Source organism: Dermacentor andersoni, chromosome 3 (assembly GCF_023375885.2).
Source record: "Dermacentor andersoni chromosome 3, qqDerAnde1_hic_scaffold, whole genome shotgun sequence".
Classification (NCBI taxonomy): domain Eukaryota; kingdom Metazoa; phylum Arthropoda; class Arachnida; order Ixodida; family Ixodidae; genus Dermacentor; species Dermacentor andersoni.
This window is the reverse complement of record NC_092816.1, coordinates 129,534,139-129,548,871: the sequence shown is the minus strand read 5'-3', so window position 1 is coordinate 129,548,871 and position 14,733 is coordinate 129,534,139. Positions and strand designations below refer to the sequence as shown.

At 47.6% G+C, this 14,733-nt stretch overlaps 1 protein-coding gene across 1 annotated transcript; it reads left to right on the top strand.

Moving 5' to 3' along the window:
- The first annotated feature begins 7,698 nt into the window (after nt 1–7,698).
- LOC126525232 (glutathione S-transferase 1-like) lies at nt 7,699–14,132 on the top strand. The gene is made up of 5 exons (XM_050173266.3): nt 7,699–7,942; nt 11,543–11,604; nt 12,687–12,828; nt 13,388–13,558; nt 13,917–14,132. Exons 1-5 carry the CDS (start codon nt 7,793–7,795, stop codon nt 14,052–14,054), a joined length of 663 nt encoding a protein of 220 aa, XP_050029223.2. The 5' UTR covers nt 7,699–7,792; the 3' UTR covers nt 14,055–14,132.
- Nucleotides 14,133–14,733: the final 601 nt, after the last annotated feature.

Genomic DNA, 14,733 nt, shown 5'->3' with positions numbered 1-14,733 from the left:
AGCTGAAGAAATAGAGTCTGGGTATTGCAAGTGCCAAGGTGATAACTGCAACTATTGCAGTTCTTTTACTTTTTTTTTTCATATATATGTATAGGTGTTGATCTATTTCGGACGTCGACCAATGCATAGTGCGATGCCTCCACGATAAATTGTTTGCAAAGACCACGATAAGATTTGTGTACTTTTCAGGCTGTTTGCTAAAACAATCAGATAAATTGAATAAGAACTAGTGGGTGGCAGAGTACTATGGTGGAAGACTTTGTTCGTAGCTAATTCTGGCGTTGTTTGTCTCATTGTTTTTTTCATCGTGTTTTTTATGCCACAGTGTGCGTCGGTTGGATGGCAGACAGCTCTGCAACGTACATTAGAAGGTTAGTTTGTCGCTACTTGGAAACTGCGAAAGCTCAAGTCTACGCATATAGAAGCTGTACGGAAAAGAGAATGTAAAAAAAATGTACTATGGGGATGCACGTGCCAAAAGGACGACGTGATTATGAGGCACGCTGTAGTTCGGGAGTCCAGAAAGTTGACCCCCTGGGGTTCTTTAATGTGCCCCTAAATCTAAGTACATGGGTGTTTTTGCATTTCACCCCTATCGCAATGCGGCCGCTATGGCCGGGATTCCATTCCGCGACCGCGTTCTTAGCAGCCCAACACAACAGCCACTAAGCAACCACGGCGGGTGAAACGGTATTTGGGCAGTTACAATTCTGTAAGACGATTGCTGTCGCCTAACCAGTCGCAACAGCCAGCCAAAATAAACTCGGCTATATAATTCTGTTTGAAGGCCTGCATGCGGATGTAGGGGTCTTCGTGAAGCGATTCCAAGTGGAATTAGTCTAACGTTCACTGAATAACACTCAGGTTGGGCGACGGGGAAGGGACTTCGGAAGAAGTGGTCAATTATTATGCTAAATCTTAATGAAGCGACACACTAAGACAGGAGGACAGAACACGCAACTCAGTCTTCTGGGCTGTCATACCGAGCACTGCCGTGTGTAGCTAATACAAGGAGCAGATTAAGTCTATGATGTACAAAGTAATAGCCTAATTGCATCCATGCGTTCTTCTTCTCTCCAATATGAAAAATGGAGGCCGTGAAGGTGCTTTATTCCGTAATGATGGCATCACAGAGTACTTGTTTTTCTGTTTTTTTTTTTTTTTGCTTCAGTGACAAAGAAAATTACCGAGCAAATTAGTCTCTCTCTCACGTCACGGTCAACAGGCAGCGATGGATAACCAATCGATTCCCGAATAGCGCTTCTACACGAGCCAGCGTTTACGGTGGATGGATGAAGTGGCCCAATGCTGTGCCTCGGCCATTCACTGACGGGACGGGACGCGCCGAAACAAGCCACATCCGCTGTTCCACTTGACGGCGCCGCGCACGATACAGAAATGAGCGGCGCGGCGCACCTATAAATTTCTCACAGTGTAGGCAAACGCGTGCGTTGATCACTGCCTTGTCTTACCACACGCCAGCTGAGAGTATGCGGTTGAGAGGAGTAGCTGCAAGTGCTACTGCACTTTTGACAAAGTTGTAGAGCGTTTGTACTCTGCGAAATTACTTCGATGCGGCAGCGTTCTGGGAATTTCGCCGTAGGGACGTCGTGGTGTGAAAGAGCACTCGAGGTTGCATCAAAGTCACTTCGACGCAAAAAAAAAAGGAAATACGCAAGAAGCTCGACTGATCTTGGGGGTTATTGATATTTATTATTTTGCTTTATCTAATACTGCTGACAAGCCATTCCGAGAAGTAGAGGAGAAACATTCACACTCGTGAACAGCACAAATAGAAACGTGGAACGCCGAAGCTGAGAACTCATGAAGAGGAAACCAAGGTTACATTTTAATTACTATTAACAGCGGAAGATATGCGCTTTTAGGGGGGAATGCAATATATTTCTTGCCCACGACTGGGCCATGTGCACTCATTAATACTAGGATCTCGATGTGAACCGAGATGGAACTGTGATGCGAGTGCAGCACTGATCTACCTGCAAACAGTCGGCGAAAAATGCGTTGATGTGCTATGTAGCAAAGGTGGTTTATTTAGTTTTGTAAAGCCTACGTAATCTGCACTCCATGCACTTTACTCGAAGAAAATGGCCTGTTCACCTGATTAGCATGAAGAAAGATTTATCCCTGACAAACTGCATCTGACTTAGCGGAAGCGTAGGGAGGAAACAGACAAATCTTGTTGGCAACTCGCACGAGTGTCTTCACATGGTGCGCGCTGTACTAGGGAATGACGCGTCCATTCACGGGCTCTAGGTCCTACGACATTCAAAAGTGTATTCGCGGGAACATTGAGCGGAATGTACGAGGGAATACTTGTACAGTTAAACAGAAACTTAGTGACTGGGGGCCACGGCACGCTACCTCGCACTGTCGGCGGCGTGCACTCAAGGTAGCAAGTGAAAGATACGCAAGATGGGCAGTGGCATACATTTACTGTTTCTTTTCTTTGGTAAGACGTAGCGAGGCATCTGAGGAATTGCAGTGGCCAGAGTAGATGGATGAACTGCTACAATGGGAAACCCGAGCAGACAACTCGCGAGATTCCACAGGCACACGGCAAGCGAAAAGAACAAGAAACGAAGAAATAGTAGCAGCGGGGCAGACGTCGAAATGAAAACGCCACAAGAAAGGTCTTCCACTGCCAGACACAGCGGCACCTCGTCTAGGAAGCGCGGGCCGCCTGTTTTGGCGCGCGTGGCCTATTCTTCACCGCTCCTGACCCTTTCCCCCTTCCCCAGCACCCCCTTCAAAGGCCGCTATTCGGCGCTCGCCGGCAAGACACGCAATCGACCGTGCAGCAAAAAAGACACGAAGGCAGCGGACAAAGGTACACCCTCGCCACCCATTCCTTCTCGTATTCAATGCCAAGCTGTGCGAATTTCGTAGGTGCCAGACGTCTTGACCGCGGACGCCCTTCTGAGGCGTCTGCCTGACGTCTGAGAATAGTCTGACGTATTATGTGCAGTTTAGGAAAAGATGAGCGCGTGGAATTCTCTTGGGATTTCTTTAACGAGAATGGAAAAAAATATTGCGTGCAAGACAGCGTTTCCCGAGCAATCAAACACTTCCGCAGCTGAACCAGCAGTGTCTTGAAAACCACTACAGCGAGGGCTTTAAGGGGCCGACACTGACCGCAACATCGATATATCTTTCGAAGCCCATCTCGTGTAAGCTGTGTGTTCGCAGAGGCCATTTCGCTTGCCGAGCAGGCCTATTGATGCATCTCTCTCAAGGCTGCACAGTACTAACCGCTCAGGTGGCACCACAGGCGAGCGAGCGGAGATGGAACGGCGGGGCTAGAGCGGCCGCAGGCGCAGGCGAGCATGATTCATACCGGCACCGTCGGGGTAGCCACAACAACGATGCCTTCGAGGTCGCGTGCGCAAGCGTCGTGCCCACCGAAATGAGGCGAAGAGCGGTGCTTCACTCTTGCGTTATTTTAAACGCGGTCGCCACTACGTACATCGCCCGTCTAGGGTCTGCATAGTAAGCGCTGCACGTAAGAAGCACCGAGGCATCACCGGCCGCCAAAGGAGTTCGAAACGCCGCTACTTTTAGCGAGCTTCCCGCTCTCTTCTTTGGGCTACCGTGAAATTCTTTGCGCGGCTTGAAGACGACCTTTCCTTGTCTGTACAGAACGCTGCGTAATTGTGGCTTCTGAAAGCACCGGGAGGCTTTGGAGAGTGGCACGTACTTCCTTCGTAGAACGGAAGTTGGACCTTCCACGTACCAATGCGGATATTTCCGGCTTTGTCGCCTTAAGACACCTGAATGTGTAACAAATTTCGACTGTGCAACCACCCGTTGCGATGTTAAATTGATGTATGTGCTTTACTGACACTGCTTCTGACGATTTGCGATAGGCTGTGACAGTGCACATACAGTCCTATATTGGTCATTCATGCTGTCTCTACGTTTTTATCTATATTTCTTGGAACTCACTATCCATACTTGACCTTTATTTCTCTCTTTCTTGTAGGATTCTGCATGTAAGATGTCCTGCAATACTGTGTTTTCGAAACAGTTGTCATTCACAGACTACAATTATCTGTCTTAGTGCACACTTCGCAGGGACGAAGCGGAAACACAGATTTCCTCAAGACGAGTTGTGGCAGTAAGATAATCTATTTTCCCGTTTTTTTGTCTGCAGCCACAAAAACACAACAGCGTAGAAGGGTACGCGGTGTGTAGGCAGTAGTAAAGGCGAGGATGCTGTTTGGCAGGAATAATTTTTTCTTTTATAGTATGGTGGTCGACTGTTTTCGGTTAAACAAAAACTTGCGCAGTTTTCTTCAGTGATTCAATCAATGTTTCAACAAGCAAAACACTGTTGGCACTCTGCACACTTATCGAACTGCGTTGCCGAAAACTGTGGAGAGACAACTTGTAAGGGCAATGTTTCTTTAATGCGGAATGCGTCCCCACTTCTTGCGATATCAAAGCCTGGAGAGGGGGAAGCTTCCTCAAGAACTATCCGTACCTCACACCTATATCAGAACTAGGAATCGTTGGATAGCAATAAGCATTTGTGATGAACCACCGAACGCCTACTCACCACCGCTGAAGCATACAAAAGGTTCCAGCTGATGTCCTGCGTGAATGTTTAGATTCGAGGGGGTTATCTACTAGAGCAGAAATGGGCACTAGCCAAAATGAGGAAAAACAAAGGAAAATGAAGTCATGTTCAAATCAAAAATTGTGTTCCCTCCAGAAAGCTTCGCGGCCACCTAGTGTACGTGAAGGACTACATGGAGCGTGGCCTTTATCTAGGCGCTATTTACAAAATTTTGTTGTAAACACTGTGGTGCACTCTACATCGGTGAATCGAGCAATTTTATGAAAAGAAAGAAGCAGCACCATTACGGCGTGGCGGCACCCTGCACTGGGAGAGGGGGAATTGAAAGAGGGGAATGAAGAAGTTCACAGTTTGCACCTTCGCACACACAAGCTTTCATCGCTGAGTCAATGAAACGATAGAACCTTAAATCCCGTAATATACGTGCAAGACCGTGCATTTCCAATTGTGCTCTATTTATACCGGATGTTTAACAACAGCCTGTATCTTAGTAGAGCATCTGCCCTTTGTTCTCGCTTTTCTCAATCAAATTTTGCGCTCATTCCTGGCCTCTAAACTACCTCAAGGAATCTACTTTTGTGCTAGGTAATATTCATGTAGCGGTGGCCTAACATGACGGGTGCATTCAACTTTGTTCAACGTGAACTGCTGTTGAAAGTAATGTGAATGGCTCTATACTGTTTGACTTCCCATTAAAGACATTGAATGGAGACAGCCGTAGAACAAATAACCGGTATAAGTGGTGTTGGTCGGATTTATTCTAAGCTCACATTCTGAATATTCATATGTTTGTACAGGAAAAATAAATTCTACTTTCACCGGGAAATTCTCGACAATACACCTCCTCCTTTTATTTGAAGCGCCTTATTCATACTTGTTTTGGGCGGGGACCATATTTTACAGTAAAATGATGAGCTAAGACTGCAGGCTTTTGCGCGGATACAAAAAAAAAACAGCATTGTCACCTCAACAAGCAGAGAAAATATAACAATGGGCATGTGCTGGTATCAGCAGGCACTGCCCTTTTGTAGCTCAACTTCGCGGCAATCAGCTTTTTGGCCTCGCTGTTGAAAGCTATCTTGAGATAACAGGAGCCGTCGAAGCTCGCTACGCTCGTATTTTGCATCCTTAAATCTTGTTTTCCACTTGTGGGACGTGCGCAGCATGTTATGTCTTTTTGAAAGCACTACAAATATGTGATCATAACAAAAAAAGCTCCTTGCAATTTCTGTTTGCTTTTTTGGGGATGAAATGTGCAACTTTTGCAAGGTATTGCGACACTCTGCATTACACGGCACTCTGCAGCGACACTCTGCAGTCTGACCATAAAATACAAACCACAAGTTTTATAAACTCTTCAAACTACGCACAGTGTATGCTTTACTCGAATCTAAAAAAAAAAAGATATGCGAAGTGCTATACCAAAGCAATATATCTATGAACAGTATCGTCACCAAAAACGCATGCCGTAGGTTCATAAATACGATTCGAGGTATGTGCGTACCACTGTAATTTGAGTGTTTTGAGTTGACGAACCACAGGATATCAAGTAGATGTGCCACTCTTGCCGTAATTTTGCACGAGAGTCAATTCAGGGCACGTTAAATTTGCTCATTGATATTGTGACAGTTAACGCCCTCCCGAAATTGCTCAGCGGATTGTGAGAGTGCCTCGCGGTAATGATCTGGATTAATACTGACCGTACTGAGTTATTACGGAGCCATGCCGTGTACAAAACGGGTTCTTGCGCTTTACCCATGTCGCATGGCGGGCCCTCTGGCCGGGTATCGAACCCACAACCTCGTGCTCAAAAGCGCAACGTCACATCTACTAAGCCACCACGAAGGGTCCGTTTATTTGTCATTTGCAAAACAAAGGGCTATTCTATCATGACACAGTCGACGAGAATTTCATGAAAGGTTACCACTGTGAATTTCACGGACTGCGGTCCATGCGTTGATGTTTCCAATATGTCTGTACACGTTGACGAACTTATACAGCGCACCGGACAAGAGAAGATATCATAATCGTCAGTCGAAATGCCCTGGCACTTTTCTTTCTTCATTGAAATGTTCATTACTGACCGAAGGCTCAAAAGCGCTACAGTACAAATAGAATGATCCTAAATACTGTAGAATTTCTCCTGAGAGGACGAGGAGGAAAATGGTTTTCTGAGGAGTATGTCTTTAACGTATCTGGGGCTTGCCATGCCGCACAAACAAATTGGCGTAAACTTGTGGCGCCCAGCGCAACAAGCCCTTACAGGTAAAGCCACACGCCAACACTGCCACAAAATATCCGTTTCTCTAAGGAACTTTGGAAAGAGCCGTAATTCTGAGGATTCATTGTAAGTACTCGGCTACATTGGAAAAATTTAACTGACGCAGCAAACAAGTTTGCGTTATAGTAATCAAGTTTCACAACGCCGTGAAATGAACAATGATGACGTCTTCATGACGTCCCATTCTATGTAGCCATATAGTCTAGTCGGTTTTACGCTTACAGCGTACGAACACTGTTACGGGCGCTGCTTCTAATGCGAACTCGGCGCTTGTTGAAGTGTTGATTAGCCTTGCTGTCGCAGATACATTGTTGATTACCTTTACAACATATAGCATCGATGCGAGACTTAAATTACGGCTCACGAAGTTGTGAACTTTCATAACAGACTGATTCTCGCGCTGAAATACATTTGAAGTGCAATTAGGCATCTGCAACTGAAACAAGTGTGCACTTTGAAAGTGTGGGATTGTTTATCTTACTGATTCGAGCACCACACGCCGAGAAAGATAGGCGACCCGAAGAAAACAGAGCTGAAGTGCCTCGTGATTCATTCCGTAGGACTGCCCACCCTTCTCATTTTTTTTCATACAGCTTTTTTTATCTACCTACAAGTCCATTATTTCATTGTTGGTCGACTAAGGAAAGAAAGCTTGGGCAGTGTCTCTCTCTCTCTCTCTTTTCCCAAATTTATTTCTTTCGCACTTTTGTTTTCTTTTCCCGCCTTGCTCCTATCTGTGCATGCCAGGGGGTGGCGCGCGACGCAGCCGGCGGGAGAGGGCGCAAGTGGTCCTCTCCCCGACGCCGTGCCGCCCATCAAAAAGGGCCCCCGCCGTGCGAGACGCTACCCATTGGCGCTCATCCGCCGACGCTTCGTCCCCGACTAGGCCTCGCTCCTTCGGTCAGCTCGCAGCCATGCCCACCGAGGCCCCCGTTCTGTACAACCTGCCTGGCAGTCCACCCTGTGGCTTCGTTCGCTCGCTCGCCAAGTACCTGGGCATCGAGATTACGCTCAAGAACCTGGACTTTGCTAAGAAGGAGCACCTCAGCGAGGAATACCTCAAGGTTTGTGGGCTTGGTTCGTTCTCTTCTGAGAGTAACGAGTCCAGGCCGTTGCATGTTCACAAGTGATATCCGTGTCGGCTAGTAGTTATTTGTTCATGTTCCGATCTCGAAGTGATATGCGAGTGAGTTTAGTTGTCTGCGTGCATTCCGAGCTCGAAGCGATATGCGTGTACGTGAAGTTAGGACAAAATACATGCTTTCTTACGATATCGCCTTGTATGAATGTATTTGCGACAGTGGCAATGTCTCGCAGTATTAAGAAGTTGCAGCATTTTGCGCAACCTGTTGTCATTAAGTTCCGCTGTTTTACGCGGTCTTTCTCTCGCATTTTTTTTCCTGCGGTTAACTTTCTCTGTCGGGCCGCTGTACTCGTTAAGAGCGTGTTTTCTTAGTACCTTCGCTATTCATGTAGGGACGCCCATGTTTTTCAACGTCACATCGCTAATCACCTTTTTGAAAGCTCTTTGCGCGGCCTGTGCTGCAGGCTTTTCAGTCCACCACAACATTATGAGTTTCATTCAGTTTCATTTCTGCGTTCTGCGGACGTTCCTTCAAACGTCACGGGATTCCTCCGTGCCCGGAATAAAAGCCCTACACCCGATTTCAGTGTAGCCGCACCTGCGCTCTGGCGCGCCTTCCTTCCGAAACCGCTTTCTTCCTGGACGTGCTCACCTTGCCGTCCTCAGCCGCAGGATCGATGAACCCATGCGCCGGTGCTTACGTCACTCCTTCGATCTATGCTCCACTAAGAGTTGCCTCGTATGCAGCCACATGCTTATTGTGTTTATCACTGCATTAACGCGCATCGCATTCTTTTCGCACACCATACTTCCACTTCTTTTTCAATTATCGCTCTCTGGCCGCACGCTATTGGTTGTGCATGTGACTTTCTTTCCATGCATTATTATTGTCTGATCTATGCAGGCCTTAACAAAAGGGAGGTGGTAGATGGCTCCTGCCAACCCTTGAGTATACACCACTTGCATATGTGGTCTTTTGAATACAATCGAATTCTATGTTCTGACGGTATGGCGTCTGAAAGAGGCACGTGAGCACTCATTACCTCATACCGTATGTACATACGAGTGTTTACATTGTCAGTTTACGCTGTGGAAACAATGTACTTTCTGCACATGGATATGTTCATATGAATATTGATTTTCCGCCGCTGCCCCACGAAGGTATTTCCTGGGTACGGCCTTGGATTTATGTACCGCAGCACCCATGACACTCGCTTTTCGTAGCATTCCTATTTCATACGCCCCTCAGTCATGGCGCTGGGATTTTCTGTTCTTGTTGAATGCCACCTTCATTTCGAATGGCTCCATCGCAATCGGCTACATTTACTGTTTCGAACGACAGAAAGCTGAGCTAGTTGGTAAGGATTCATTATGCAAAAAAGCGATAAGTGGTCATCGCGTACGCCGACTATTACCTGAAGGGAGTACTCGGGCGAAAAAAAGACGCAAAACTCATATGCGCAAGCTTTGGAATGGTATCGCCACGTGTCAGTCGGGTACATGTGCCGGTCTACGTGAGAGAACTGTTAAGGCACGTAATCTCTTCCTTATGTAAAGTAATCGGAGGCTGACTCACGCACGCACTTCCACAATTATAGATATGCCATGCCTCTACCACAAGACGCGTATCTTCATTCTTATGCCTGTACAATATCGCGCATTCATCTAACTCTGGCGTGCAGTTCCAATCTTGGCAACGTAAAGAACGATTAGAAGGCGATCAACTGGTTAACGACCTTTTATGTTCAATTAGCCTCTGATTGATACACCACCCCGTTTGCCTTACGTTGAACTGGCCACAGCTAAGGGGAATATTATAAACCACACCCATACGACAGTCGGTAAAACTGTTGCTGTTATTGTGCTTCACAGGACAAATATCCGTTCCTTTTTTGCCTTTTACTTGCACTTTTTTCCTCTGTACGGCAACGCATATCTTACCTAGCTTATCCGGAGCAGTGAAAGCAACATTAACATCATATCTACTTCCAACTTTTTAAGCCTGTGCGACACTGAATGAATGTACGGAATAGCCACTTCTCTTTTTTTTTTTTTTTTTTTTGCTATTACTGCCTTGTGTAGTCGCCTCCGTCCCCCTCGAAACCGACTTCTTTAGGCGTTCAGCCACAGTGGCCACTGCTACACTGGGACAACCTGCTTCTAATGAGCGCCGGACCTGCGCATTAAAACTGGCGCCCATTTTGTGCATGCAGGATCGGGTGAGAAATCTTAAGGCACATGACAATTCCGTTTTTACTACTTTGGAATACTTGGATTGAAAGTTTAGCAACGGCTTCGCAAATCTTGGGGAGTACTGCCAGCAAAAGTGATTTTGTTCGAAGACCAAGGCAATGTCTAGCAACTGCATTACACGTCACTGAGGAAATTCCTTGGTTCTTGACCGGCATATGTACCCGACTGACACGTGGTGATACCATTCCACAGCTTGCGCAGGTCGGCGTTGTCTTTCTTGTTTCGCCTCAGTGCTCCCTTCAGTTGCTAGTCGCCGTTCGCGTTGTCCACTTCTCTACTCTTGTGTCCTGTCTGCACACGTCACCTCTTTTTTGAATGAGGATGTTTCCTGTGCTGATATTCCGCTTTTGTGTTCCAGACGGCATGCACCATTCAGCTTTTGTGTAGTATGCGCACTGCCATGCGCATTGTGTTACAGCACAAGTTTTCTGCAAGTTCACCTCTTTGCATTTGCCATCTTATCTCTATCGGTTCTTGCTTTCCCGGAAGAGTACTGCCTCCACATTCGCTTTGGCCAACTTTCATTTTTCTTGCAGCTTCTTTCCCTGGTGCTGCGGTGTGCCCAATCGAAGCTTTCCAATTCATCCTCACCGGCATACTGGGCATGTCGCGGTAATCCTCGTTGCGAGTTTTCAATAGGTTGCATATGGGCCAGTTGTATTCATGTTTCGAACATCTCGTTCCTCGACACCTTCCCTATTTTTCGCGCTTTTACCTGGACGACTCCGTAGACTGGATGTATGCCGCCATGAATTAGCCCCTTGTGCTTGTATCTCTACGTCATGAGAGGGCGGTAAAAACAACGAAAGGAGCATTGCAGTGTACGGCAGCACCAAGACGGGGTGTAAGAACGGCGAGCGTGTGGATGGCAGAGCGAGGGAGGAGAGCTATAGTACCCAGGCTATTCCCGCAGTGCACTTCTCCAAATACTCTCACACACGCGTTCTCATCGCTGCTTCATCGCCTGAACATTCTCTTAGTTCGTACATTAGTTAACCGTGACACTTTCCGTGCATCTGTCATTTTCCTATTTATCATTCCCTTGTATTTCTCGGTTGCTATAGCCCTCCTCCCTTATGCTGCCATCCACGCGCTTGCTGTTCCTCCATCCTTTCTTCGTGCTGCCGTTGACTGAAATGCCCCTTTAGTTATTTTTCACCGCCCTCTCATCACTTCCTATTTTCTCATTCTTTCCTATGCCTCCGTGCTCCTCTTTAACCGTCTTGGAAGCAGTACCACATTGACCATTTACGGCATTGCTCTGTCAATATCTCCTCACTGTGCGGGTTCGTCGCACGCGCTCTCAATTTCCCATCCTTCTTTACAGATCAATCCATTCCACAAGGTGCCCACACTTGTCGACGAGGACAACTTCATCGTTTACGAAAGGCAAGTTTACGCTCTGCTCTGCTGACTCTTCCTCAATCGAATACCACGCTTGCAGCAGCCCGCGTTCTAGAACCCAATTTCGGTTCTGTCGCATGTACCAACACATGACCACACTCGCCTCGTCAAGCTACGATAGCACGTTTACACCGTCATCGCCCCCTTCATACAGAAAATAATCATTCCGTACACGGTTTACAGCAGCCAGTCGTGTCGCGAACGCCGAAACACGGCCATCCCGGGCTCGAACACCATCCGTCTTTATCTTTTTCTTTCCTGTCCACCACCCCTCTTTTCCCGGTGTTGCAACGCGCAGCTTCGCCTGCACGTAGGCCCGCTCGCTAACAGCTGCCGGCACCAGCTGAAATCCCACTCGGTCATTCACCCGACGCGCTCGCTGCGACCTTGGCATGGTAGCACAATGTCTGGCCTTCCTATACAAGACAGTCGCCCCTACAATGCGTCTTCGACAATAGTCTCAACCAAACAACTGTACCAGATGGACGCTGGCTTTGCGTTTCCGGCCCGTGTGTGACGACGGGGGCCCGCCTTTTCTGCTTTGTTGCTCGGCCCGCTCCGCGTCTTTTTTTTTTTTTTTTTTTTCGTGCACTGAATAGGTAGTCAGTGTCGACGAAAATACTCCTGCTTGGCTCGCTGGGCCTTCTAGCGCCCCAGTTACGGGAGGCTCAAGTGTAGCGCCACCACCGTAAGATTAATATTTTTGCGGAATAAATTTCCCTGTTCTTTTTTTTTTTTTACTTTGGCCCACTTCAATATACTATGGGGTTTAATGTGCCAAAACCCCTTTCCGATTACGAGACGCGTCGTAGTCGAGGACTCGGGAAATTTCGACCACCTGGGCTTCTTTAGCGTGCACCTGAATCTAAGTACACGGGTGTTTTCGCGAAATGCCGCCACCATGGCGGGGTTTCGATCCCGAGACCTCGTTCTCAGCAGCCCAACACCATAACCCCTGAGCAACCACGGCGTCTTTGGCCAACTTCGCGCAGTTGGCACGCACCGCTACCATGAATACATTTTCATGCCCATTTTCTCTTTTTTTTTTTTTTTCTCTCGTACCGCAGCAATGCTATTGCCTACTACCTGCTGCGCAAGCATGCTCCCGAGTCCGACCTCTACCCTAAGTGCTACAAGGAGCGCGCACGAATCGACATCGTTCTCGCCGCTGTTGCCAGCACTATCCAACCGTTCCAGCTGCTCTTCTTCGTAAGTGCATTCTCTAATTGTTTCTACGCCCCAAATGACTCTACAGAAACGGCTTTATGCTCGGAACCTTGGGGCTTTCCCCGATCGAGTACAACACATGCGATGGTTCGAAGCCTACTGTAGAGTTCATAGGAGGCTCCTAACCATTACATTGCTGTTGCTATGACATCTTATCATACTTCCGCTTGCATTTTTGAAATATACTATCTACGGCCGATAGACAACGATTTGTCCCCCATCGCCCTTACGTGCAATGACGCGAGACGTGCCGGCTCCCTGGCTCTTGTTTCGCAGACAATCGGCACGTATCAATTTTTCTTTGCACTACAGGCGTTGCTTTGGAAGGGCGCAATAACATGCATCCCTCGCGTGCCTGTTTAAATCGCCGTTTCTCTTGACAAATTTCTCCAGCTCACGCGAATCCTTCACTTAAAGCAAGTTAATTACTTCCTGTGTGTGTGCTTATAGCTTGTAACCCCCGCAGTCCACATCCAACCACAACTTTGTCGTGGTACTATTCGCTTCCCGAAATTCACACCTTTTATGGTCGCCTTTCCAGCGTCCGCGCTTCTGGGACAACAAAAAGCCATCGGATGAAGAGGTGGCTGCCTTCGAGACCAACGTCGTCCAGGGTCTCCAATATCTCGTCAGTGATGGCAAGTACGCCACCGGGGACAATCTCACACTCGCTGACTTTTGCCTGGTTGCAAACCTCACAATTTGCCTTGAGGTAAGTTGCTGTCTCCGTTTGCTTCAGCTTAGAATATTCGTCCTAATCAACGGCACTTCACGATCGGCTATCACTTTTTAGTTGCCACTCGTATTATTCAATGCGCGCTGTATTCCTACTCAGTCGCCTTTTGATGCTTCCGACTACAACTAGTTCGAATCGCTTGAGCGTTTTTCACACAATCGGTGGCAGTCCTCCCTTTCTTATGGCCCTTCTGTGCGCTATAGCTACAGTTCCTTGCCGTATTCACTACCTCGCCACTGCTGTGCATTTGTTAGTAAGCAGACCACGCTATCGGGAGGGTAGCAGCCGACAGTAGTTTGCTTTCCCCTGAATCGCCACACACTCTGCTTTTCAGAATGGCTCCGTGGATACTTCTAAGTTCCCCAAGCTGACTGCCTACTACGAACGCATGAAGACCGAGCTTCCTTACTTCGAAGAAATCTACAGGCCGGGCATCACCTACCTCCAGCAGCGCTGGAGCGAGCTGAAGTGAAGTTAAAAACCCGAATCCCAGCCCTGTGACCATATACGCCTCTCCTCTACACAATAAACTATACCGTTTTCTTTCGCAGCTCCTGACTGTGCGTGTCTTTATATTACATCCCTCGCGTAGGAAGCACCGCCTTGCACGCTTGCCGAGTATTCAACACATTTTTCCTACACTGTTATGGGATAAGGGGATAGGCGAATTGCTAGTCTTCAGTTAGGAAACTTCGGGTCGAGGCCTCGCTCTTTGCAGCTCGAGGATTTCTGCTGCTAGGTGTAATTGTGGGGAAACACGCCCGCTCGCGTGGCATGGTTAGGACCAGTTTCGCAGTGCTCGAATGAATCCGTAAGTGCAAAGAATCTTTCGCGTTGCGAGCGGTCTTCGGGCGGTCTTCGCCAATAAGCGAAGGGCCGAGGTGAGGTGTTGGTCCCCGAGCATGTAGCCGGTGGGTGCAAGGTTTCGACTGTGCCATATGCTAGTACTTGGACGATTGTAATTGTACTTTCGAGTGATATGTGTGGCTGAGTGACGATTGCTTACGCATGCGAACACACGGTTCTTAATCTTAACAAATGGTCGCAAATGAGTGCTTCTAACGACAGTAGTCGGCTCCATTAAAAGCACCCGTTCACTATACTTGCATTACATAACTTGTCTCGTTAAATTATAATATATAGAATAACGA

Coding starts and splice junctions, on each gene's coding strand:
- LOC126525232 (XM_050173266.3), top strand. CDS start 7,793: ATGCCCACCGAGGCCCCCGTTCTGTACAACCTGCCTGGCAGTCCACCC. Junction 11,605..12,686: donor AACTTCATCGTTTACGAAAG/GCAAGTTTACGC, acceptor CTCGTACCGCAG/CAATGCTATTGCCTACTACC. Junction 13,559..13,916: donor ACCTCACAATTTGCCTTGAG/GTAAGTTGCTGT, acceptor TCTGCTTTTCAG/AATGGCTCCGTGGATACTTC.